Source organism: Numida meleagris, chromosome Z (genome assembly GCF_002078875.1).
Source record: "Numida meleagris isolate 19003 breed g44 Domestic line chromosome Z, NumMel1.0, whole genome shotgun sequence".
Classification (NCBI taxonomy): Eukaryota; Metazoa; Chordata; class Aves; order Galliformes; family Numididae; genus Numida; species Numida meleagris.
The window spans coordinates 9,010,786-9,037,833 of record NC_034438.1 but is presented as its reverse complement, the minus strand read 5'-3'; the positions used below and the strand labels follow the sequence as shown (position 1 = coordinate 9,037,833).

The following is a 27,048-nucleotide window of genomic DNA, read 5'->3' as shown; positions in this document are numbered from 1 at the left end:
CAATGCTATCAGAACCCCAAGCGGCCCTCCAGAGGCTGCCTTCTGAAAACAATAACTGATTCCTAAATAGAGTCAAGGATGTCCTTACCTGTACAGACACCACAATCAGTAAGCAGGTCTGGGCCATCAGGGCAAAGGACTGGTAGTCAGCAATGGCTTTCCCATCACTTCTCATTGTATTGTACATGGCCCCATAGGGGATAAAGAAGAGAATGAGGGAACTGTAGATCCCTTGCAACATGCACTTGATAAACACTGTTTTGTTAAAATAGAGGTTTTGCTGTCCAGGCACATACAGCTGTGGAAATAGCAAGCTCCAACGGTCATCCACGTCCTGAAAATAGAGAGGAGATGGTCAGATTTGCTGGCCCCTCCCTACTCAACCAATTGCATGAGACCACTTAAGGTTGCCGTGTCCCCATGATGTTCATTTCCATGAGAAAAGGCTCATCACCCAATTCACTCAGAATTTTTGAGCGCACTGAATGACGCTAGCTGAATGACTAGCATGCCACATATCAAGGTCACCTAGACTTCTTTTCCATCCTGAATTTCACCATTCTGTGCAGAGAAATCTGACAAGTGTTGCAAAAAAAATGAAGGTACGTTTCACCTTAATCAGACTGCATGCCCTGTTCTCCTAAGAGTTGCCTGGAAGCTAAAGGATAGAAAATACCATTCTTGCTGTGTTTCTATTGAGGCAGAAATATGTATGTGAAATATATATATATGTGACATTACTGCAGGAACGCTGAACCTGGAACACCTGGCTGACTGGATCCTCAGAGTTATGCATCACCCATTGTTCTATGTGGTGATTAAAATGCCACTTGTCTGGCTTCAGAACCACAGCTAGTGAGATGTGGCTGCTTCAGGAGAATGGTGCAAGAGCACCTTTTACTCTTGTCAACAACCTAACACCAAAGCATCACCGAACACTGAAACACAGAGGACAAGGCAGGATAACATACAATCTCCTTGGTGTGTCCTTTTTTTGTGCTCTTAGGTCTCACTGGCAGGAATCACAACACTTAGCCAAAGAGCCAGCTGCTTTTGCTTCAGTGAATCAACTCAAAGTACCCAGAGACAAAACACTTATAAAAATAATACAAGGAGTTATCGAAACAGTACCTGATCGAAAAGGCTCATTCCTAGCACTGGGAGGGAGGTATACACCAGATTGTAAAGCGTAATGAACCACTGATCGTAGACAGTCTGAACAGAAACAAAATAGAGCATCACGTTAGCAGAACGCTGCCTTTTCCTTCACTTCAAAAGAATACACAATTATAAAAGCAGTCTCCTCCTTGTTGATCTGCCTTATAGATCTGCCTGGACATGGTCCTGCAGGAGCAAGGGTTGCACTTGATCCAGAGGTCCTGCCAACTTCAACCATTCTGTGACTCTGTTGATTAGATGCTAGAGCATCTTGACCGAAGATACTATTGAGACCAAAAGTATAGCATGAATTGAGTTAAACAGCCCTAAACTGCTCATTACCAGAAGGTGGTGAACACACAGGAGGATGGCTTTATGTCACTCCTGATTGCTAAGCACCCACTACTGCCCACAGTCAGAACAAGAGCTCCTTGACCTGACCCAGTATGGTTCTTCTTGTGTACTCAAAAAATTCATAGGTCCTACACAGATCTGCACCACGATGGTCAGGCTCTGGGTAATCGTACTTTGACAGCTGTAATAAGTTTGAACACTTTCAAAAATCCCAGGAGGTGCCTACATCGTTCATAAGGCATCTAAATGTCTTTAGGCATCTTTCCTTTACCAGCAGTACTGTATCAGTTTCATACTCCTGCAAGCTGAAGACAGAACTGTGTGCCTTACAGTGAGGTGGGGAGAACTGGTTTCATTTACTTCCATTTAAAATATTTTCATATATTTTCCTTGGAAATGCTAGACACGACCATGAGAAAAGAGCAGCTGACCTACCTGAGCTGAGAATCCAGAGAAGAATCCATACCAGAAATGCACTAACGTGAAGGCAAAATTCTTATAGAAGAAGTACTTGAGGAACTTGCACATGCGGATGTAGGACCAGCGTCCGTGGACCAAGAGCAGGCGCTGCAGGTAGCGGAACTGCGCAAAGGAGAAGTCACTGGACAGGACTGCCTGCATCCCCTCCTGGCCGCTGATACCAACCCCGATGTGGGCAGCTGCAACAAGGAGGTTGTTGGTCACATCAGGTTGGATGTTAGGAAAAAATTACTGTCTAGGAAAGAGTGGTGAGGCATTGGATCTGGCTGCCCAGGAAGGTGGTGGAGTCACCGTCTCTGGAGGTGTTCAACAAACATGTAGATATGCTATGAGGGACTGGATTAGTGGGCAGTATTGGTTATAGGTGGACGAGATGATCTCAGAGGTCTTTTCCAACCTTAATGATTCTATGGTTCTATCATTCATTGTCAGTACAGCAAGGGCTGTGGTAACCCCGTTGCTTAGATGAATCACCTGCACTGAGACACTGTGTTAATTCCATCCCAGACTGCATTAAAAGTCCTATGTTAAGTTACTGAGGAAAAAAAGTAACTGGAGGGTACCGATTCTTTCAGCACTGTTATGATTTTGGCTGCATCGATTCATTTTCAGTAACTGACTTGTACTACCTGAATGGAGTTACACTCTCAGCAACAATCTATTTTATTTTCCAACAGCACAAATCATTGCTGCTGTTATGAATACCTTTAATTTCTGTTGACACACAAATTGTACTTACATGCATGCAAATCCTTCCAACAGTCTTAAAACATTGCTCCAGACAAGCAAAAATTTCAAACTGTCAAATGCTTTATAGATTTCTCAGACACAGTAGTACAAGGCAAACTGCAGCCTTTTTACATTTCTTGTGCTTCATTAATACAATCAAATAATTGGATAGAAGAGTCACATCTCTTAATAGCAGCTTGGGTTTATTAAACATGGGCAAAAGTTTAATATGATAGCTAATTATACAGCTGTAACTAATGAGAGCAATCTTGATGGCTAAATGTTGGTGAGATTCATAAATTTCCATGGAACCATAAGTTGATAAAATCCCAAAGTCCCAACCCTCTTGTAGTGGCAGGGTTAGCTTCTAATTATCATTTTACACTTTTTAGCTTGCTTTTCTTATCCTTTCTTGACTGGCTGCCTGGCTCCCTTGAAGCTCCCTACTTAGCCTTTTCTTTCTTAATTAAACAGCTCCAGTTAATCAATTCCTGCAAATTAACACAAGAAGATTAGCAATAGGCCCTTCTGAATAATCTTAATTTAATTATACATAGAGGATTTTTTTCATAAATTCATTGAGGAAACGCAGCATCAAATGATGCTCAAGGATGAAGGAGCCTAGAGGCCTGTGTTTTGTAACATATGGGAGATGAATGACAAAGGGCCCCACCATGTGGAAATGTTAAAAAAAAATCCTGTGACATTGTGCAGACTATTTAAAGGAGTGGCGACTGTCCTCTGCATGGCAGACAGGCCCCCCGCTAAAACAAACTTGTTTGTTCTTTGCATTACCATTGTGATGATGGCATGCAGTCCTACAGGTAGACTTGTTGCACCCCAGAGAGCTTCAAGTCTATTATAAATGTAGAAACCACAGGTGAGTTTGATCAGTTGATGGCTGAACTGGATGACCTTAGTGGCTGAACTGGATGACCTTAGTGGCCTTTCTAACCTTTATGATTATGTGATTCTATGATTGAGCCTATGAAACCAAGAAACCTGGGACACAACCATTGCTGCCACCAAGGGGATCAGACAGAGGCCTCTCAGAAGGTTAGGATGGGGGTTAGGACACCTCAGACAGCAAACATAGCAGCGTGTCATTTTTCTGGAGCATGCTGGCTCCCAGCCCTTACTCACTTTTGATCATACTGACATCGTTGGCACCATCTCCAATGGCCAGGGTCACAGCTTTCTTGTACTTCTTCACCAGCTCCACCACCTGGGCCTTCTGCAGCGGAGTCACTCGGCAGCAGATCACCACTTTGCACATGCACGCCGTTCGCACCAGCTCCAGTTCCAGATTCCCTTCCAGCGCATAGGCCTGAGAAGAAAAGACAAAGAGGTTTCCTAGTAGCTTGCGTCAGACCCGCAGTAATGTGTGGTCTGACAAAAAGGACACTGTAGGAACAAAGTGAGATCTGAAGGAGTTCTTCCATTCAGCACAAGGAAGTATGAGGTACCTGAAAATGCTGAGCATAGGTGAATCTGAGAAAGCAAAGCACAGTTGGATTTCTGGTTATCCCTCCAGTTCTGCCTGAGAAGGTGGGAGCAGGCTTAACTTACCATATTGCTTTCAGATTCTGGTATTTGGCTCTGTTCTCCAATGCTTCTTCTCCATAGACATTCATGGATGGAATCTACCTAGCTTCAACTTACTGAGTGGCATGGTCTAGGGTGGTCACAAGCATGGGTAGATGGTTGGATGAGGTGATCCTACTGGTCTTTCCAAACTTAATGATTCTGTGATTCTCTCCTTCTCAGACCCATTACAGCAAGCCCACAGCCCTTCCTGTGTAAGGCAAACCATCCTTTGGCCAGATGTCCTTTTATTTAAGAACCAAGAGCTTTAAATTATTGAGTCATCAGCACCTTCCTTCCCTCCTGTCAGTGGCAGGGAGGCTCTTTATTTGGTTTTAGTGCATGTACCAGTGATTGCAGCTAGAGATGACTTTTGCTACAGCATCCCGCCTGCACAGAACCAGCAAAAGCTCTCACATAGAAACTCTTCTACTGGCATGGTGCAGAAATCAGCTAATTATATAATACTGCTGTGCCCTGTTGTTTCGCTGCGTCTCAGCAAGACCATGTTTACACAGTACCAGTGGATAAGGGGATAAGGCACTGGCCAGATGTTTTGTTTAAGTGGGATGCTAGCAGGACAATTACCACTCTTCAAACCCTAGGTTCATAGAAATAAACCACATCTAGTGATAAGATTTTTGGCTAGCAATTAGCAGGGCTGGTACAGAGCTGGGCATTAAATTTTCTGGATTGCTATTGCAACAACAGGAGACCGAAGTGTCTTGTCTCTGAAAGGCAGTGCCTCCTGGCTTTCTCCATCTCTACCTATTTGCTCACCCTGTGATACAGAAAAGCAAAATACAAAAGTCACATGAACCTGATCTAGTCTAAGCCTTCCTCCTAGAGGGGTTGAACAGTATCTAAATAATTTTTGTGTCTAACCTGTTCTAAAAATTTTCCAAGGATGGAAAATATATTCAAATGCTTCACTATTCTCACTCGGAGGATGTTTAATTCAAGTTCTCTGCCTTGGTTTTACTAGAATCATAGAATCACTAAGGTTGGAAAAGACCTCAGAGACCATCTCGTCCAACCATGAACCCATCCCCACCATGCCCACTAACCCTCAGTGCCACACCTCCAGCGACGGTGACTCCAGCACCTCCCCAGGCAGACTGTTCCAATGCTCAGAAACCCCAACTCTCTTAGATCTCATCTGTGCTCTCAGATCATGATCTTACAGATTTCTTTGTATTCTCTCTAGTTGGTCTACATTTTTCTCAAAAAAAAAAAAAAAAAAAAAAAAGGGACCAAATGACTTGAATTATTTCAGCTACAACTTCACCGATGCCAAATGGAGCAGGAGGGTTTCTTCACAAACATTACAGGTGATGCTCTTACAGACATATGTCTGATCTTGTATGTGTGCAGTTGATTATGTGAAAGTGGAGAACGATGCATTGATTCTTACTGAATTGCATTTTCTATTTTTTCAAAATATTTCTCCAATTTCCCAAAATTATTTCCAATCTAATCTTGAACTTCTTGCATCATGCTTGCAGTTCCTCCCAGCGTATTACCTGCAGGTTTAAGAAGCCTGCTTTCTTTGGAAGCAGTTAATTAAAATACTAAGTATTGAATAATGTGGGATAACCCTCTGTAAATGTCACTGAGCTGTTGTTTCATGTTTACAGTGGGCCCATAAGAGCCATATTTTCCAAGCAGTCTTGCATTTGTCACATAAAAAAACTTAATTTACCATATTACTTCAGCTTGCTTGGAAAAATATCATGGGAAGCATCAAAGAATTTATTAGTCAAGTTTTATGACATACGTCCTGTCTGTTATCAGATACGTGTATTTAGTACACTACATTCTTGGCATACTTGAAATCCATGTTTGATGTTATCTCCTTGGCGCATCCACTGTCTGCCTGACTACTTTTCCACTGTATTTCTGGAAAGAATAACTGATCAGCCCTACTGCTCGAGCTCACTGAGCATCAGGTCCAGCTCTTTCCTGCTCCTTCTGAAACCATGCTCATCACCTTTGATGTCCCAAATAACTACTGGAGCTCATCTTTGGTTAGGAAAAAACAAACAACACACATATATGCAAAACAAAACAAAAAAAAAACACCAAAAAAAAAAAACAACCTCGTCCCCTATGGCTAATTTTTAAACATTTTTAGACTTCCAGTACATCTCTAACATATTAAGTTCTCAGGAAAACTCAGTCCTACCATGACTCTGGACTTCCTTACCAAGCTGTGGCCATTGATAACCAGACCATACACCCCATTTGCTTGTTCATCAGGTAGAAGCTTCAGATTTTTGGAAGACTTTTTAATCTGAATGTTGATTTCATCACTGTCCAGAAAAGAATCTGGCTTCATCTTTTTCCTTGCATTCCTGAAAAAAAATCCATGATAAGAACTAAAATCTTGCAGAGACATACAATTTACTACATCAGCTTTATGATTATAGAAATTTGGTGCTTCCCTTTGTTAGTTTAGTTCCATTTTCCCTGTATCGTTACCACAACATGCAGTGTTTAGCTGCTGCTTTTAGTGCATGTCACACAAATGCTTCTGAAAGTCTACAAAGTATTTACTAAATCCATGCTGATTTAAAGTCAAACAACTTATCTGAATGTCACAAAGGACAGTATTCCAAAGGGATCCCAAATTTCCTTGCACATTGTCTGGCAATCACCTACTTCCTGAGAAAAGGACTGAAAAAAATTCCAGTTTTCCTCCTATCCCTAAAAACTTATGTCTACTGAGGAGGCTATGGAGGAAGGCAGATTTCCAGATAATGCTAGACAAGGATCATATCCAAGCAAAGAACTGCAACTGTGGATGGACAATAGCAGTAGAGCAACAGCACAGATCAAGCCTGAAGCCAAAGGCTTTGTGGCTCCTGATCACTTGCCCAACGTCAACTGATGCTGCCTGCATGACTTTGCTGTCTTATTCACTGATACAGATTTGAACTCTTAGAACAAGAAGCTGCAGAGTTTACCCTCACAGAAGATTTCTACACTATGTCTAGCTGCTAGATCTTCCAGGGAGGCAGCTTGCCCTTATCAAGCATCCCTGAAGTTATTTGTACCAGGTAAAGCACCCAGGGGAAAATCAATCAGTGAATAAAAAAAAAGGGAACAACACAAAATACCGGTCAATTCCAGCATCAGTGCACAGTAATGAAGCTGTACATTTCAACCATTTACCTGAGCTCATTAAGTACGTCATCAGAAGTGCTGCCTTCAATAACGAAGACATCTGCCATGTCATCATAAAGCAAGTTGCAGGAGTAACCGATATTCATTGCCGTTTCTGGGAAAGAAAGACCGGGGAGATTACCCATTTTAGTACTCCAAACCCACCCACAGTCTCTGTGTCTGTTTTAGACTCATGACAAAAGCTCTCTTCCTCATTTCAAAGAGCTCAGGGCTTTTCAGAGCCAGCAGTTTAAGAGAGATGGGAGACTCTTGGATGGCTGTAGCAGCAGGTCTCTAACCAGGCTTGTTAAGGCCACAGAAGGAAGGAATTCTACAAAAAAATAAAGCTCAAAATACCCTTTGGTCAATACATCCGGAGCAATCAAAACATTTCATGTTGACTCCAAAATTTCTTTCAGGAAATTGAACTTTCCCTCCCTTACCTCTCTTGCCACCCTAAAAGTGAAAATGTATCTCCAAATCATAGCTCTGAAGAATATCAAGATATTTTATTTAGAAAACTCCATAGGGAAAAAGCTTTTTTTTTCATAACTATTTCACTCTGAACATGGGAAAATGAAACGCTTCATTTTTTCTCAAAAATTCACTGCTCATTTCTTGGTTGAAGTAATCTGCAAACACTTTTTGCATCCCAGAAATGCCATTGTTTCAGCAAGGTTACTATTTCTCCAAAATAATTCATTGCATTCTATTCACAATTCTTTCCAGCATAATGAATTTTCCAGAAGCTTTTGTTTCTTCCATTTTCATTCTAGAACATGAATGCCAGAAACAGAACTAAGATCAGCTTTAACATTCAAGTTTCTGGAAATTTGTAGTTAACTTTTTCTAGCCTTCATCAGCAGGACAGTAGACTGTATTACGGTGACACCCTTTTCACAGCATAAAACAGAGACTGTACAATCCTCACTGTCACCTCTCCAGTGGCAAAGGACGCTACCTTCAAGCTGCTTCCATCCTCAGGTCAAGAGTTAGGAACAGGCACTACCTGCAGTTAACCAGTCTGACTGCAGCTAACTGGAGTTTTGTCTTGCTAGCAGTGAAGAAAGCCCTCTAAGTCCTGTGCAGTTTTTCAAAGGAGAAAGGTTGAGAACGTGGGTCCTAGTGGAATCATCTCACCAATGGAAGAGAAGGAGCCATCCCAAACTGCAGTCCCCTTACCTTGCTTGTCTCCAGTGAGAACCCATATCTTAATGCTGGCTTTGGCAAGAGTCTCAATGGTTTGTGGGACCCCATCTTGCAGCTTGTCCTCAATCGCTGTGGCACCTAGCAGCTTAACATAGAACAGGGAATGGGTAAGTCTTCCCATTGTGAGTAAAGGAGAAAGCATTAGACATCCATGCAGGTATTCAAGCAAGAACAAACGAAACTTAGACATAAAGTTGCACTGCAAATGCTGTACTTTGTAATCCTCCTGGCTCAGCTGCATCACGAACATGCAAAAAAGTCATTTGCTACACATAAGCAGGTCTGTGTGCTTCCATGTCCTCTTCACAATAGAAACGGATTTAATGCAGGAATGAAGACTTTAGGGGATTCTTGTCCCCAAATTTCCATATGCATCCTCCAATGAGGAGCTTGCTCCAGACATACTGATGGCTTTAAAATATTGTGAAAGGGACGTGAAGGTTTCATTTCTTTTCAGGCCTAGGCCGCATCTGCCACCATATCTCCTGTTGTTGGGAGACTAAATTCCGGTGTTGGCTTTGAGAACAAGATCCCTTTTGGTTTCCTGGGATGTTCATGTTCATGTGTTCAAGTTAAGAATATTATTAACGCATACAAGAACTCCAAGTAAATTCTCTATAGGCTCTTGAAATCAACCCAATCTACATTTGGCAGCAGTAGTCCCTGGTCTTGTAAGCATAGAAAGGCACCTCCTGGGTGTACCTTATCCCTGACAGCCTGAGTTGGAAGCACAAGGATGGAAACCGATGTCAAATGTGCCCAGGGGCACAGAATGAGCACGTGTGTTCCCACAGCCTTTCTGGAGCTGTAGGAAAGCACAGGAGCATTGTTGGGAGCCTCTGCCTATATCTGCCCATGGCCTGGGGCAAGAGCAGATGCAGAACTAGTTGTGATGCCTTCCTGGAGGTGGCTCTTGCTGATTTTTTAGGCCAATTAATGCTAAGGAGTAATTTTAGTACTAATCACTGAGTATGACCATGTTCCATCTCTATTCCTCCTTGCTGCCCTTATATCCCTTCTCACTCTCAGGACCCCTCACAGAACAGACCCCTGCTACACACAGGGTCTTCTGCTCTTGACCAGTAGCCCAACTGAGATATGGGTCAGTCCTCTATGCCTGCTCAAGACTCTTCTACTCCGTTGCTGACTCTGTTCCCTTGCATCCATTCTCCATCACAAGCCAGTGCTACACCACTCCATTTCTCCCTGCAGCACATTCTGGGGATAAAGTCATTCTCGTGTAGGGTACAGAGAAGGGTCTGATTTTCCTTCTGTGAGCCTCTGGCCTCTTCTCTATTCAGGCCATGAGCTTCATCATCCTGAGTTGCAAAGCATCTGGCTCCCTGACTTCCATGTATTTCCTGCTCTGAGCATGCTCCATGATGCGTTTGCACTCACTGGGCTGGAGGATTAGCATTCTCCGCTACTCTACTGAGACCAGGAGGGGAGGGCAATAGGCTCTGCCCCACGGGCTATGCAGCTTCCAGAGGTCAGCTGCTTCTAGGCTTACACTTACTTCTTCCCAGCCCTGGCAGTGTCCTGAGCATAAAACTAATGGAAGGAGCAATAGCGCAGCTCCTCAGATTTCCCACATCTCAGAAAAACATTGCTATGAGTGTAAAAGCTGAATTGTTTCCCCTCAGATACCACACATTCTTTTCATTCATTATTCATGGCTGTAAAACACAGGCAAACCCTAGGGCTGCAACAACACTCATGGAGAAAAGAATGACTTGAAGATCACAGTTCAGCCGGGTTTCAGATTGACACAAACATCTTTGTGGACATCATCCCCCATCCTGCCCAAGGCTGCAAGAACAAAGGCAACACACTCTGAAATGGAGGGGGACCTGGGGATTACTCACTGCCTGCCATTTTGAAGAGAGGAAAATAAATAGATCAGCCATTTGCAAGTACAAAGGATAGCTATGAAATATTTGTGTCCCTGCCACCTCCCTTAGGCTCTGCTATGTCACTTCATCACGAGAAAGCTACTCCAACACCCACGTGAGATAAAAAAAAACCATTCCCAGGCACTGGTGGCTGACACTCCATTACTGGCTCCGCACGGAGGTGCCAGTGAAAACCCAGCACTGCCATATTTCAAACTGCTCCTGTCAAGCAGCCCACAGAGCTCTTTGCAGTGCAGTGTTTACTGAAGTCACACCGAGCTGTTTATTGACAAACCACTATCCTCACTGCCTCCCCCAGAGACTGGCCCAGTTTCCGTGAAATACCAACCATTAGATCTTTTTCGATCTCTTCATATATCTCTGACAGTTTGTCTTCCCGTCCTTCCAAAGCAGTGCTTGCTTCGTGGTGACGCTTGATCCAGTCCTGAAAGTATTCTTCATCCAAGTTCTTATAAGCCACGACAAGTGTCCTCAAACCTTCCCCAGCAAACTCCTGCGAGACAGTGGTGGGGCAGAAGAGGTCAAGGGAGAACAGTCGCCTTGCTCTGCTTTGCAAAGGACTCTCTGAAAGCAAACAGCTATTTGTGAAAACTTCTTACCTAATGTCTGCGGAGGAAAGGTGAAAAGCCACGCTTTAGTCTACAAACTGTGGGGGTACTTTTAAAAGCATTTTACATTGCCATCCACGGTCCTTGCAAAGAAAGAAGTCAAAATCCTCTCCTACTTTCTGGCTTTAACCTTTACATCAACCAGGCTCTTTCTTCCTAGGATCCCATTTTTCAATATGTGGTTCAGAGTAGCAAGACCTAAATTAGACACTCTGAACTCACCCTTAAATTTCAGAGCTGTGCTCAGCATGTCCAGAGGTGGGTCTAAATGCACAGGGGGAGCACAGTCATGGCATCTCAGCAAGCCCTTGTAAGTCTGCTTTCTCCAGATCACAGAGTCATACACAGAATCACAGAGGTTGGATGGGACCTTTAGAGATCATTGACTCCAACCCCCTGCTAAAGCAGGTTTCCCTTTCCACAAATTGAAGTTTTCCCCAAAAACAGGACGTTCATTTTCTTTCTCTTTCTCCTTCGGGATTTCAAAAGTACAGGCTTGAAGTAAAGATGCATCAGGGACAGAATGACAGAATCATAGAACAGAATGACTGAATCATAGAATCATCAAAGTTGGAATAGACCTCTAAGGTCTTCTAGTCCAACATCTCACCTACCACTAATATTGCCCACTAAACCATGTTCCTAAGAATGACATCTCCATCGTTCTTGAACATCCCCAGGGACGGCGACTCCACCACCTCCCTGGGCAGCCCATTCCAGCACCTCACTACTCTTTCAGAGAAGTTTTCCTGATATCCAACCTGAACCTTCCCTGGTGCAACCTAAGGCCATCTCCTCTCACCCTATTGCTGTTAGCTGGGAGAAGAGGCCGACCCCCACCTTGTCACAGCCTCCTTTCAGGTACGCCACAACTGCAGCCCATCTCCCTGTGCTCTGACCTCTCCTTCATCCACCACATTCTTCCTCAGGCAGTGAGCAGAGATGTTTGTGCTATTGCTCAACCTCAAAATGCTCTGTTATCTTGTGCTCTTCTCCGTACCAGCTGGAGTTGGCATCACAAGGCAAAGTAAATGTTGGCCAGAACATTCTCTTCTCACCACACCTCACTGTACACTAACCATATAAAAATCCACAAGTTTGAGAGCTGCATTTTCCAAGCTGCCCTGTATGATCTGGGAGAATCATTAAATGGTTTGGTTTGGTAGAGACATTAAAGACCATCAAGTTCCAACACTCCTGCCATGAGAAGGGACATGATCCTCCACTAGATCATGTTGTCATGTGTTCCACCTGTCCTGCCTGGCTTCTACCTCCTACTCCAGAGGAATACAGCTCTTTTGAATGTTGTAAATTGAATTGGACATTCATGTCATGATATCTCAGATAACACAGAGCAGTTTAAATAGCACCTGGTGATGCCTAGTTTGATACCTAAGGCTTCGTACATTACTTTCTCTCTCCAATCCCCATGCAAAAAAAAAAAATATATATATATATAAAAGTATATATATGTACTTGTTGTTTGGGTGCTGCTTCTGAAACCTATTTTTTATTTTTTTTTGTCTCAATACAAATTACATTTTCATACCTGGAGAAAAGGCAACCATCAAATGCAGAGATGCAGTGCAGAAGGAAACACTTACGTTCAGGTGTTCTGTGGTCTCCTCCTTGAGAGACTCGCAGGATGGATGAAGCAGTTCATAAAGAATGGTGTCAGCCCCCTTGCAGTACAAAGTCAAGTCACCTTCCGGACTGCGCACTACAAGGAAGAGGAGAAAAATTCCACAGATCTCAGACTGAAGCAGTTGGGATTCACAGCATTTGCAACAAAACAAGTGTTTGCATAGGCTTCCAAACTCTACCAAGTGTTGGCAGAATCCCAGGAACCAAGATGAACTTTGCTTAGATCAGAAGAGAGTGTAACTACTCTCAGCCTTAGAGGTTGAACACTGGTCTGAGCAGATGCTCAGTTAAGACAACATGGTCCTAACAATCTGCACTTCAGGTAGGACACCTATATTCAAAAATCAAGAACAATTTGTTCTGCTGCCAGTAAAGGTTCTCATAAATCTAAAGAGCCAGGAAGGAAGAAGGGAGCCAAGAGAACATACCAATAACAGACATTCGTTTGCGGACGTTGTTGAAATCAAGAATAGCCAGAAGTTTGTAGATTTTTGTTTCTCCCATTTCCACAACAGTGATGGTCTCCGGTGTGCGAGCCCGGAACACAAATCCAAAGTTTCTGGCAGCAGTGACGAGGGCTCCCTCATCAGGAGACTGGGCCTGGTACACCAAGTTACCTGCCATGCAAGAAAAGAAGGTAATGTGACTTCTGCCCTGTTTCTGAGCTAAACAAATACAATTAGTTATTTATTTATTTGTTTGTAGCAGTTAACTAGAATGATAGAATCACAAGATCATTAAGGTTGGAAAAAACTCTGAGATCATCTAGTCCAATTGTTCACCTACAGCCAGTGTTGCCTTAGGGCAACACGTCTCCACGTTTCTGGAACACCTCCAGGCACAGTATAGAATTGTAGAATCATTAAGGTTGGGAAACCATGTGTGAACTAGAGAAGAGTGGGACAAGCCATCTCCTGACTGAGGGAAGCTGTGGCACCTGCAATTTCTGCACTCGAGATGCGATGGTTACAGTAATCTCATCTCAACCACAGGCACACATGATGGACACAACCACTCCACCTGCTGCCTTTGCCAGTTCTCACCTTCCTTCTTCTCTTCAGGCATCACAGTGTGACAAAGGGAGAGCAGCCGAAAGAACCTGTGTGTTGGGACATCACTCAGCTTCACAGCTTCAACCAGGCTGTGGTCATAGAAGGCAAACTTTGGGTCGGCCAGCTGGTTGTAGGAGAAATCAACCTTCTCTGTGTTCTGTAAAAATATGGATCAGGGTTATCTGTAGAGCTCTCGCATGTATGTACACCAGTGTCTGCTCACCCCACCCTCTTACATTTACAGAGATCTCTCTCTTGCAGAGCTGCTCATGACAGAGAGTGATGAATCTAAGTAAGTGGGAGGTTTTGAAAGCTACTGAGTCACAGGAGAGGGGAGGCACTCCAGTACCTTTCAGAGCAGCACCTGGGCTGTCAGCAGGATTATCTAAAAAGATGCCCCCCTGTACTGCAGCAAGTACTCTATCAGAACCCCCCACCAAAGGATTTCTACAGCACAGAAATGTGTGCCTTCAAAACACAGCTTCTTGAAAGCGTCATCTGGATTTCAATGGTTGTCTGGGACATGGGCATGTGGAGGCTCAATTTAAAACTATTCAAAAGGCTGTGATCCCCATCCTCCTAAAGGAAGAAAAAAAACTGATATGGAAAAAGATGACAGATGAGTGATGTAAAGGCTCAGCCCCATGGGCACTGCCTACTCTTATTGTCTGAAAACAAGGAGCCCCCAGGCAGAGAGGAACACAGTGAAGAAACAGCACAGAGCATGAAGTGTCCTGGAGGAATGCACTGCGGAGCCTGCCCGGCATGATCTCCACTCTGGTCCCACCCCCAGTGAGCTCAGAGTTTCCAGGATGGGAGTCATCGTTCTGAGCTGCACCAGCTGACATTCAGCACTTACCATCAGAGCACAGCCCTCGCAGCTCTACTGGTTTGCGCAAGAAGGTCCAAACACTCTAGCACCATGGGTGTGTGGGCAGCAGCAGCCTTTCACCCTGCAGGACACCGCTGCAGTGGGCGGTGGGCAGGAGGAGCTGCTGGTGAGTGGCTGGGAGCAGACCAGCATCTCTCCCCCAGCCAGCCAGCCCTCTGCATTCTGCTGCTTGAGGGAGGGCAGGCTGGCGGCACAGCACTCAGAGTGAAGAGCCAATTTCAGTGGTTAGTTTAAGTTTTAAAGGGTCTGGAAATGAATCGACAGGATGAGGAGTGGGATTTTCATCATCATTTTGCCATTTGTTACTTGGATTACTGCATACGGTTTTCGGACATTTTAGGTAGTGAAATCCAAGATGGGGGTTTGTGCCAGCAAGCAGAGGCTGGAGAAAACGAAGAAGTCACTCATTTCACACTCTCCAATGCCCAGACACTAGGGAAATTTGACAGTGACCTTGTTACGGATATGAACTGAACTCCCTGATTCCCAGCCAGAACTTTAATTCACTGCCAAGGATAACAAAATCCAACAGTGCCTATGTTTCCAATCACTATCAATACCCAAGTGTCCCGAGGAGCTGTGCTTGCAGGATGTCACATGAAGCTGAGGGAACAGTGCTGCCTATCCTGCAAGTTTAAAGCAGGTTTACTAGAAGGGAATGCAATTATGACAAGGCTCTGATACCCTCAAGAACACATCTCATTGCTGTTAGGATAAGGAGGAACACAAGCACAAGCTAAGCCTGGGTGGGATGTGTCCACAGATACCTCTGCAGGCAGGATCACAGAAAACAGAGGTTCTACTAGCTCTTGAGCACTCACCTCATTTATTTCTATCCGTTGCCCGGACTTATCATACACATCACCTGCAACAAGAAAGACTGAGGTTATCCCACAAACTCTAGATAACTGCAATCTCGGAGCTTCTCTACCACAAAAAAAAAAAAAAAAAAAAAAAAAGGAGTGTTTTGAAGCTAGTACCAAATTCAGAAGTTTCAATAAGCACAAATATCTTGGCATGTGGAATGGAGACTGGTGTTTCATATTGATCAGATCCTATCAGATCCATGACAAAATCCAGAGACTGACATGTGCTTAAAACACAAAGCAGTTATCATAAAGTTTTCTGCAATTTGGGTAAAGAAGAACTGATTTCTGCTCAGGAGTGACAGTGTTAAGACAGTGCTTTCAGGAGAAGACTTCTCTTCCTTTGGAAGAGAGACATCTTTCCTTCAGAATGTGAGACAAAATCCAGCTCTTGGGCCATATTTTGCAGCAGTCCCTAGACAACCAAAGAACAGTTGCCAAAGCTCCTTTTTCCCATGCGTAGATGGTATTTTGGCTGAATTGATGATCTGATCAGAGAAATGAATGACACCTCCTTTCTAGTGAAAGGAGTTTCACTACCAAAACTTCTGTCTGGACAAAAACATCTAGGAAGCTGTGGACTGTGCCCAGGCCTGGCAGATTCAATACTTTTTGAAATAGGATTGAAACACAGAAAATTACATATTTGACAGACCCAGCCTCAACTGTGACTACTGTCAATTTGAGGTACAGGTATTCCCTCACAAAAGCCCTGAGGGTGTAGAAAGAAACTCAGAAGCCATCTCTCCTGAGAACTGCACAGCAGTTGGTCCCACTGGGAACTGTAATCAAAAGACATCTCCTTCTCAATGGCAAACCTAAGTCTTCTGAGTATCCTCACTGGCAGCAGAACCAATGCATTCTTTCTTCTGGCATGGCTTCTCAAAATGCTCCAAGTGTAAAATCCAAAGTATGCTGATGAAACAGCTAAATATTTAGGGGAAAAAAAAAGGGATAGACTGCCTTCTTCTGCCTATTTTCCAGTCATTTCTTGAACACAAAACTCAACAAGAGGTCATACGAATTAGCAGGCAGAATATTTTCGAACTGCAGCGCTAACGCTAGGTAGTGCATAGTAGCACTGTTATGGATATTGTGTCATCCAAATATACGCAAAGCAAGATTTATAGGAAGAAGTTACTCCTTCATTTAGGCCAACAGATAGCACTGAGAAAAAACACAAGCTTTCTGGCATACTAGTTCATCAGTAGGTCTGATACAGGCAACATAACCATCAATCTACAGATAAGATGTGACTAATTTCTCTGGGGGAGTCTAATGATGTTAATCAATTAGTCGGTATGTGAATTGCTAGCACCTCTTGAGCTGGATGAAGAAAACTGCCAGTGGCAGTATAATGAAGGAGCCTGTTAAGTCAGTGACTGTTGTCATCTAATGACACTAACAATCATTGTTTCCCATTTTTTCCAACTCCCTGCACATTTTTCTTTCTCCTGGTAGGCTAAATAAGTTAGGACTGCAGATGAATGGCCATGCCACCGACAGCCAGAAAGCTGGCTGAAGGGAAAGCTTCTTGAATTGGATGCGTAAAATCACTGCTCATGAGGTAAGAAATTGTTGAATGTGAAAGATAACACTGTGAGTAGTTGACAATATACCATCATGAGGAATGGTAGATTTCACAAGTGGGCGAGCATGTGAGAAACAGCTGCACTCCACATATAGTTGGAAGGGAGGACTGGGAGCCTTTTAGGGAATAGAGTTTTACAAAGTTAGCAATACTTGGGAAACCATATCAGTAACACCACAAAGGGCTGAGATCATATTGGTAGCGATATCAGGAAAAGAATAAATTTGGGTAGAGATGTAGTAAAACTGGGATCAATGAGTGAACAAAGCAATAATGTTCCACTACAGCTTCTTACAAAACACTCTCTTCCGGGTATCATATTTAGTCTCTATTGACTGAGTGGCATGAAATCCAGAGAATAAGATCAATGGGTAACATACCATAGGATTTGCCATTGATGGAGCACTTGTTGAAACACATGATGTTCTGAGTGAGAGTTCCTGTTTTGTCTGAGAAGATGTACTTGATCTGCCCCAGCTCTTCATTGAGCGTAGTAGTGCGGGCCTGAGCTGGTGTGTCATTCACTGGGTAATACATCTTACGGTCCCAGTCGATGTAGAAACTGTTACCCAAGCGTATAATCTCTACACTGATGAAATGGAAAGAGAAGGCAATGGAATATTCATTAATTTAAAGGACAATATCTTCAACTTCAGCACTATCATTAGCAATTGCAATTAGGGGACAACTTTGAAGATAATGACAGGGCATTCTTGTCAAGTAGTCCTTAAATGGACTGTAGTAATACTGTAGCAAGTCACACTGAAACGATGCAATTGGGCTGTAGTAGGTTCCTTTATGTATCAAACAACTTCTTATAAATACATTCGAGAAGTTTCAGCAGTACGTAAGAAAATTTGAAAATTTGACGTTTTCTTTCAGTCTGCACTTGCTTCTGTTGTGGCTATACTTTTCCTTAGGCTGGGCAGTGAGTGAAGGCAAGCCACAAGAATTCACTCTCACTTGGACTAGCACAACTTGTCCTTAACCCTGCTGTGAATAAGTGGCAGCTGTGCACAGCGCACAGACATGCGTCAGAGGCGGCAGCAGCAGGGTGTTTCATTTGGTGCAGTTTAAGGAACATGTTCAGAGGGATTCTGGGCTGAGATGCGCTGCGGTGCCTGGAGATGAGTACAAACAACTCAGACCACCAGAATAAGTGAGTCATTGTGTAACTCACTAGAATCATGGAACAGTATCAGCTCACAGACAACATGAATTTCCACTTTGCTGCTCGTGTGACACACTGGGCAGGAACGGGATGAATTCCTTGCATTTACTAACACAAAAGAGAGTGTAAGAGTGCAACTTCCAGCCCCTTAGCTCTGAATGTAACTCCTCGTGTTCCTGGGAGCTCCATGGAAAGGGCAGCACCAGTAGCTATGAGCTGTTCTTGCGGTTTGGCAACACAAACTTTTCACAAATGTTCTCTGTGAATTACACTGTAATGGTTCATCCTGCAGTCAGTAGCATTTCTCCCCGACAAAGTAGGTACAATGATAAACCGTATCAGCCTGGCAGCCTACAGTGCCACCTCAAGGTTCTGTAGTTAACACATCTACCCTTCTACCCAGCTTGGCCATCTGCAATAGCCAACATAGCACTCTGTTCTCTTGGAAACGATGGCGTTGACTGGCCACTGAGCACTGAGCACTACAGATCCTCAGTTCCTACTTACCTGGCAATACACACCTCGCATGAGCCTTGAGGCCACTGTAAAGAATGTGCTATTCACCTTTTTCAGTGGGCAGTGCGAAGGGGAGAGAGCATGGTGCTACCAGCAGTAGCAAGTTTCCAGTCTCACTCTCACAGCATTTTACCCTTATACCTCTTCTTCAAATGGAGAAGAAAAGGTCTCACTGAAGAAGACAATATCCTTTTAACCCCTTGTCCTTTTAAAACCACGTGGGACCTGTTCTGACTAGTCCAGACAGTAGGGGCTCTGACATGTCTTCACTAGATGGCAACAGCGTAGAGAGCAGGCCCTGGCTGTCTGGGTTCACCCACAGTGGGATCGCATTCGTGTCATATCACAGAATCATAGAATGGCTTGGGTTGGAAGGGACCTCAAAAATCATCTAGTTCTAACCTCCATCCAGCCAAAAGCTGAAACTTTCCTAAAATGAAAGATGAAAGGAGGTTCCAGCACATACCTGACATAGAGTGAAATTGGCACCACTGTGTTTAGAATGATCACATATGACCAGAACATGAGGAAAGCAGAGAGGGGAGCAGAGGTGACATCTTCTACCCAGGGCAGATAGACTTGGAAGTTGTAGCCCTTATCAGATTCCCAGATACCGTTGCCAATGGCTAGGATAAGACACATCAGTGCTAAAAATGCAAAGATCTGTTAAAGAAAAAAAAAAGATACTGCATGTTAGAAACAAGGAATTCATTACGTACTGTTTAATTGGAAGATCGTAATCAAAAGGAGTTGGATAGTCTGCATCATGGGTGAAGGTTTCTAGGGGTGAAGGAGGCAAACAGGCAAAAATATGACTCTTCATCTCAGAGACACAAATACACAGTGCAGAGTCTCTGGCAATTTGGAGTCACAAGACCTCAGACAAATGGGAATTTAAGTCCCAAGTACAGACCTATAACAGAGTGCTCATAGGCATCTGGGCGCAGAGCATCAAATCTCACTAGATGTGCACTGAGCTGCTGCCCCTCAAAAGTCTGGCTGCACACTTGGGAATAAAACACCCCCAAGGACTTCTTCTGGCTGTTTGCAAGATGTATCACAGTTTTCTTCAAATTTTCTGAAAAGTTAGTAAGGATAATTTGTAATGCAGAAAATCTATCACTGTGCAGGTTGGAATTCAGCACTGGATACCCTTCTGATGGTTAAAGGAGCTCAGAACTAATTGTTGCCTTGGTACCTACCATTGCAATACGATTACACCTCTTTGAGCAAACAAAAAGCAATGGCAGACACTGAGGTGTAGCCTTGGACTTAGAGAAACCTATTTCTTGAAGCTTAAAGCAATCGGGGAAAAGCAATTGGGAAGAAAATACAGATAAATACCAAGAAAACAGTAAACACACAAATATAGGTGTGGAAAAGGCAGACGTGTTCAACAGACCACTCCACTAATGATGGAGGAATTAAGCAGAAGGGTGTATATATCCCATATGATGTAGCAGATGGAAAAGACAGTTCACCTGCTGTGACAAGGAACAATATGTGGCTCTATCTGCTAATAACAGGCATTTTGAAAAGTGGTCCAGGTAACTGAAAGCCAAAAGCTTGAAGGGGCTCGCTGAGTAAGTATCTTAACGAGTCAAGTTAATTTTTAACAATGCTTTGAAAGCTGCAAAGCTCCACCATACTGAACATCTGCTAAGATAATTACAATATTTGGAAGGCTGAAATAGTGACTGTGGGAAAGAAACAGAAGCTAGCATGACATCATTCCTGGATAAATGATATTAAAGCAATTCTACTGATACTGAATTCTCCATGTCTTTGCCTTAAAACATCCACCATCCTAATAGGAGTGTGAAGATACAGAATCAACAGACTGCACAACTGTGCAATTAAAAACCATCTCTTGCACATGTGGTCATTAGGGATGAAGTATCAGTACCACTAATAACCACATTACAGGAGTAATCAACTTTTTTTGAAACACTTATTGAGGTACAAATATAGAAACACTGAGGGTAAAGCAGATGTTTGTATTGCTGAAGTAGTCTATGAGGGGAGGAACGATACTTCTGTGGAATGACTTGAGTCACTTGGTTAAAAGTTTGTGTCCAGCCAACTTGAGATTCAATACCAAAAGATGCTAAAGGGGGATTTTAATTAATAAAAGTGTTGTTCTGGATTCAGGAGGCACATTTGTTTACCACAACAGCAGCAGGTTTTCTATTTAGTTGTGGGAAGCCCAGTAAATTACTCCACTGGTGAAATGGAGACAATATCGCTTGCTAGCAAGGAATGCTGAGGGCCGTTTTTAAACCACTGTGACCAGCACTAAAACCAGACTTTATTTTGAGCTGTTGTAATAACAGTGATCTAGGGGTTTGTGAGATGACTCAGGAAAGGGTAATGCCCTTTATTAAACCAATAGATGGGGAAAGCAGACAAGCCTATCCATTTTCATACGTATTTCTTTTGGTCAAGTAAAAAGTGTGATTTCTCACTGCAGACCTTGTCTGTTATAAAACAAACTAATTAGTAAAGTCAACTGGCTCTTTTATCACTATACCTTGAATGATTGATTCCTCATTGCCCCATGGGTTAAAAATGGTCAGTTTGTAGAACATCATAAATCCATCCCGGAAATTCATCATATGATTTAGTGACATACAGACACGTGGAGCAAGACAGCTGGGCTCTCCCCTACTACAACAGCTCTTGTCTACTACTGTACTTCCCTTATGTACATTTTGTCTCATTTGGTTCTGTGCAGTCTTATCCCTCACAGCTCAGATTGTGTGCAGACCACAGTTACAGAAAGACCACTGACGTGTTGTCTACCTTGAGACAAACATCAGAAGTGGCCCCAAAGATTAATTTCTCTGTAGAGAAACCACTGTGGTCAGAGTGTTGTCATCATTACTACCGCCCTGGAAAAGACGGAAGAGAATAAGCCTACGGTAGGCTGAAGGCTTCCCACCATGAGCAGCCAACCCTTTCTGGTGCTGCCTATGTAGTGCCTGTGATGAATCCTCTGCCGGACTGGGAGGGATTTGTGGAGGGAGGAGCTGACTTATGACAGACATTTCCTGCCAGACAGTGAATTAGAACAGTCTCAGTTTCTTCTGTTATTGGAAGCAATAAGGCGCTTAGCAATGAAGCTGACAGCTGTATTTCTCTGAAAATGTGCCTCCTCAAACCTGTAAAAAAGCAAGTTTTGGGGGGAAACCTCATTCCCGGTACTGACAGTAGCATTCCCCTACTGGATGAGGAACATTCACATTTCTCTGAGATCCCGAGAAATGTTCCTCTCTTGCTGGTTTCTGCCCCGTGCTGCCAAAGAGCCTTGCAGCGAGAAACGCTCCCAAACATGAACAAACAGTGATGGTTTCCATCTGGAAAGGTTTATTCCCAATTAACCCCTGTAGGGACAGACCAGGGCAGCACTGAACCACAGCTCCTCTGTCACGCCCTGCCAAAAACACTGATTTGTCCCTGGAAATTTTACAGGCAATTAAACACAAAATAGCTTTGCCAGTGTTAACTTGGAATGAGTTCCATTAAGCTTAAAATGAGCTATTTGCCGCAAGCTGTGGCTGCTCTGCATTTCCAAACTTGCACTGCCCCTTTTTATGACTGCGCTTTGCGACCTTTGGCCACGTGGAGAGCTGGAAGGACCCGATGCCACATCACCTCCAGTGTGCCAAGGGCTGGCTGCTTGGGGCAGGGCAGAGCTATACTCAGACACCAAAATGCTAGGTGCCTTAACAGTGGATAAAGGAGAAAAACACACACTTGGCTCCGCCAGTGCCCGAGAACCCAGGCAGAGGCTGATGCAATCTGCTGCAACTTGCTCTTCTTTTTTTTTTTTTTTACATGGAGCCAGGAGGTAAATTCATGTTGTTTGCATTCACAAAGAGAGGCCAAACAGGCTGAAAGCTCTGGGTGGAACCCTTGGCTTGCAAAAGAAGATTTGGCAAACCTTCATATAATGGTAAATTCTGAGTTCTCTATTCAGACTTCCTCTGCTCCCTTACAATTCTACCCCACATTCCCTGCTCCTTTCCAGCAATAGCAGGACAGAGCACCTTTGAAAATGTGTGTTTTTTCAGAAACCAGAAAAATTCTGAATGTCAGACACCCAAATATTGCTTGGTTTTTGCTGTCCCCTTAAGCCTAAGGGAGGAAAACAGATAGAAAAGCAAGCTGAGGATGACAGATGAGAATTTCACTTAGTAGAGATTGGTGGAGTGTTATTAAAGTCAGTGGAGTGTCTTTACTGTTCACTAAACAAGGGCTCCAGAGGCTCAAAGCTGACCCTTGAACAGCTCCCTGTGCTGTCACATTGCTTTACATCAAATACACACACGTAGATATTCAGGGCACTACTTCACAGCACCAGCAGTCAGTCTTGCATACAGAGGAAAATAGGTTTTCTTCCAGCAACACCGAGTGCAGAAACATCAAAATGCAAGTCTCTGAAGATTAGTAGTAATAAGGGTGGTCCCTTCCCTGAGCTGCTTCAAAAACAACTGGTAAAATATTGGGAGAGTCTGCAGAAGAATCACTGTCTCTGCCTGGTATTGTTTGCCATTTCTTGAAAACACTGACAAGCTTAAATCTCAATTTAGGGCTGTTTTATCATGCGTGTAGAGCACCTGCTATGCAAGATCAGTGCTCTCAGACTTGCCAGCTGCTAAGAACACCACTTTCTTGATATTAACAAGACCCCGTCTCACTTTTCACCACAATGTGATAATGCAAGAGCTGGCATCAGGTAAATCAACAAACTCAGTTACCAAGTGCAATGCATATATGCAATGCGTATACCACCAAACACGCCAAGAAATCAGAAAGAAGAGGGAGAACAGCTAATATTTATGTAAATAGAAAATGACAACATTTCTAGGAAAAAAAGTCATTTGCAGGCTTCAAAGTAGGTGTTACCAAAAAAATGTAGGGGAAGGGAAGGCACAACAAATGAAAAGTTTAGAAGAAAGGTCCTTAACACTGACAGTGTAAAGGCTTTGCAAGACGTGCTGGCAGAGGCACTGCTGAACTCAGTCTGCTGATGCTTTTCCACAGAATTCTTCTTTTTATCACTAATTACTTCTGATACACCCTTGTCTGTGTGGACAAAGAAGTGTGGGGCATGTGAAAATGATAAACACATCTGGAGGGATGGCACTAAATTAATCAGACTTACCATCAGCACAAGGACGTTCATAAGCCGATCGATGCTCGTCCTTTTGAAAGTTGTTCTTCCACTGTTCTGCATCAGTTTGGTGTCTGGCCCTGGAGATGAAACACATTGATGAATTTCAGAAATACAAGCCTGGCAGTTCTAAAGCTGTGACCCCTTGCAGCTTTCTTGAAGGCAGGTAGAGGGGGCAATTTAGGCAGAAGGTTAAGTCACTTGCCTTAGGTTATGAGCGGGAGTCACATAAAGCCATTAATACTGGATTTTGATCCCACTCTCTTCTTTCAACAGCCAATCCTCCCTTTCGGGTTTAATTACTTTTCACAGAATACCTGATGCTGTGCTGTTATTACTGACATATCATACATGTCTCCTAAGTCTACAGCACTATAGAAACAATAGAATGTCTATGCTTGTAAAAAGCATAGGCTGAATAGTCTACAATAATGTCATTAATGGTCTTGATATTCCAGTATGGCTTGAAGTAAAAACGATGTTGAAATTTTGATCAGATATATTTAAGAGCGAAAAATTTTGAACAAGCTTGGGGAATTAAGGCTGCTATTGGCCTAAAGTAGGCCAATAATGGCAGATTTCAGTTAGATGTAATTCCTAAACAAATTTAATGATTGAATTCTTTCCTATTGAGAGATCAAGACTTCTCTCATATACCTTGCTGCACACATTTCAGAAATAAAACACTAGTTCTGCTCATAAAAGCATTTTATTAAGATGGAATTGGATATTCTAATGTAATATTTGCCAATCACTTTTCTCTTATAGACCACTATAAAAAATTTCAGATTAAAATCCCCAGTAGTATACAAAATGCCTAGCCTAGAGTTAAACCAAGGGATTATATGTATTGTTTTGCATTTATTCTTTTACCTGATTGATAGAAATATATCTCCAAAGAGAAAAGTATTTGGCTCCTTTCTCCTTACTTGGCATGATGTGGTCCCATACAAATGCTGCTGCACTCTGCAATTCACTTGTCTGTTTTTCTACCTACCAGCATAAATAACGAGACCAAAGCACCACTCCGTGTTCCTAATAGTACAGCCCCTCAACAACATCTTCTCATTATCCAGGGAGTACTTCTCTCCTCGAAGAGCAAGAGTTCCTGTGAAGTTATCCAGCTTGTTATTAGGTGCCTCGCATTTGACTTCACCTGTTATAAAAATAAAAAAACAAAACAAAACAAAACAAAAAAACCAAGAAAATGTTAAGAATCTTCATGGCCTAGAAGTATGCTGATCAATACTGCATTCTCAGCTGTTTCCAGGCAGGAAATGTTTCACACTATAGTTGCCATCCACTGCCGACCCCATTATTCCTTTCCTTCATCCTACATAGACTGGTGTTGCTCCTACCCCATATCGTGTCATAATCTAATGGCCCCAACAAATTCAGATTTATCCTAGATTTTAGAGATGGTAATTTTGTATTACTACAGTCTAAAACAAAATTTCCACTCTTTTATGTGGATGAGAAGAAATGTTGAACAAGCAACATACTTTTAATCCTTCCACAGCAAGATTGTCATGGCAGGAGGACACTGGGTAATTCTAGACAGCAGTGCTGACCTTACATAATTCCTGTTCCATTTTCTTTAAAATTTTATGAGCCCAAGCAAGAAAATCATTTCCTGAAGGCTGCAAGAGAGTAATTAATTGAGGTGTCTTTATTCACTGTTTTTTAATTTTATCGGTTTTATACCTTAAGACATGCTCACACTTGAAAGAGACGCTGCTCCCTTTGGCCATGCAACTGACACTGTGTTTGGAGAACCTGTTTCTATTTCTATTCCTTATTTCTTAAAAGAGAACATGTTAATGTAAAACCGTAAATACAGATAATTCGGTATAAAAATTATTGTTTAAATCGACATTAGTGGCCAACATCTAAAGATTCAAAGCAGAACCCTGTGAATATGTTAGAAGGAACTGGGAAATATAAATAGACCTCACTGAAAGAGATTCCAAGAGTTCAGTCTGTTCAGATGATCAGCAGAAACAGTAATGTTATTTTGATCACAGGCTGCAAATCTCTATGTGAGGACGAGTGTTTGCAGAGAATACAGTTTTTCCAGCTGCTTTCAGATACAAACACACCAAATTAAGAGGTTGGAGGGAAAACGCAGAGGAAATCCAGTAAAAAGTACAGCTGTGAATGTTGTGGTAGACTCCACTGCTTAAAATTTAAAATTCAAGAATAGGTGTTCTCATCATGGAAAAGCAGTTCTGCTCTAGGGCAGGGAAATCACCAAATTTGAAAGAAGGAGCACTTAGGAAGTTCTGTGAGACATGCGATGTCGGTGCTGGTGATGCTGTTTCATGCTCCGGTTGATCCAAGACCTGCCCTCCTAACCTCTGAATTCTACAGTAACCACGCCTGCCTCGCAGCCCTCCCACCCCCCAAAAAGCACCAAGAGAACAGAGGCTCTGCGCTGTAACTCAAAACAGAACAATTCTTCGGTGAACCAAAACCAGGACACGATCCCGTGCCAAGAGGACTACTCCCCTCCTCACGCAAGTTTTGGGATATGACTTGCATATCTTGTGAGTCAACGCCCAAGTCTGCTCTCCCAATGAGTGGGTGAGTCTGACATTTTGACACTGGAACGAAATCATTCTAATTAACCCAACCACAAAAGAGTGAGAAACTCTGGAGATTCACCCAGTGCCCTCACCATGACCCTGGTATGACTCTGTGCCTCCTGTCCTGCTAACAGCAGGCAGATATCAGAATGCCTTTCACCTGACGACGTTAAATACTGCAAAGTCTACATGTGTTAAGTGGTAGGTACTGAAAAACGTTGCTTCCTTTTTGCCTCCTGGTTCCCAAATGAAAGAAAGTTCAGCATGTTGCAAGCTTCTTACTTATCTGAACCATCACAACATCAACAAACATCATAACCCACATTAAGCATTCCACCGAGTGCCTATATTAGCT

General features: G+C 43.0%; 1 protein-coding gene across 3 annotated transcripts in view; it reads right to left on the bottom strand.

Annotated features, from left to right (window-relative positions):
- Positions 1-27,048, bottom strand: part of LOC110389888 (phospholipid-transporting ATPase ID-like) — a 68,379-nt gene that overhangs the window by 7,210 nt on the left and 34,121 nt on the right. For all 3 annotated transcript variants that reach the window (XM_021380923.1, XM_021380924.1, XM_021380925.1), the window contains 16 exons: positions 25,106-25,264; positions 24,100-24,188; positions 19,399-19,595; positions 17,626-17,834; positions 15,610-15,653; positions 13,888-14,053; positions 13,273-13,461; positions 12,805-12,920; positions 10,921-11,085; positions 8,653-8,764; positions 7,480-7,585; positions 6,512-6,659; positions 3,865-4,048; positions 1,948-2,171; positions 1,132-1,215; positions 89-334 (listed from right to left, as the gene is read on the bottom strand). In XM_021380923.1, coding sequence (XP_021236598.1) covers positions 89-334; positions 1,132-1,215; positions 1,948-2,171; positions 3,865-4,048; positions 6,512-6,659; positions 7,480-7,585; positions 8,653-8,764; positions 10,921-11,085; positions 12,805-12,920; positions 13,273-13,461; positions 13,888-14,053; positions 15,610-15,653; positions 17,626-17,834; positions 19,399-19,595; positions 24,100-24,188; positions 25,106-25,264 — 2,438 coding nt within the window. The remainder of the gene's footprint in view (positions 1-88; positions 335-1,131; positions 1,216-1,947; positions 2,172-3,864; positions 4,049-6,511; positions 6,660-7,479; positions 7,586-8,652; positions 8,765-10,920; positions 11,086-12,804; positions 12,921-13,272; positions 13,462-13,887; positions 14,054-15,609; positions 15,654-17,625; positions 17,835-19,398; positions 19,596-24,099; positions 24,189-25,105; positions 25,265-27,048) is intronic.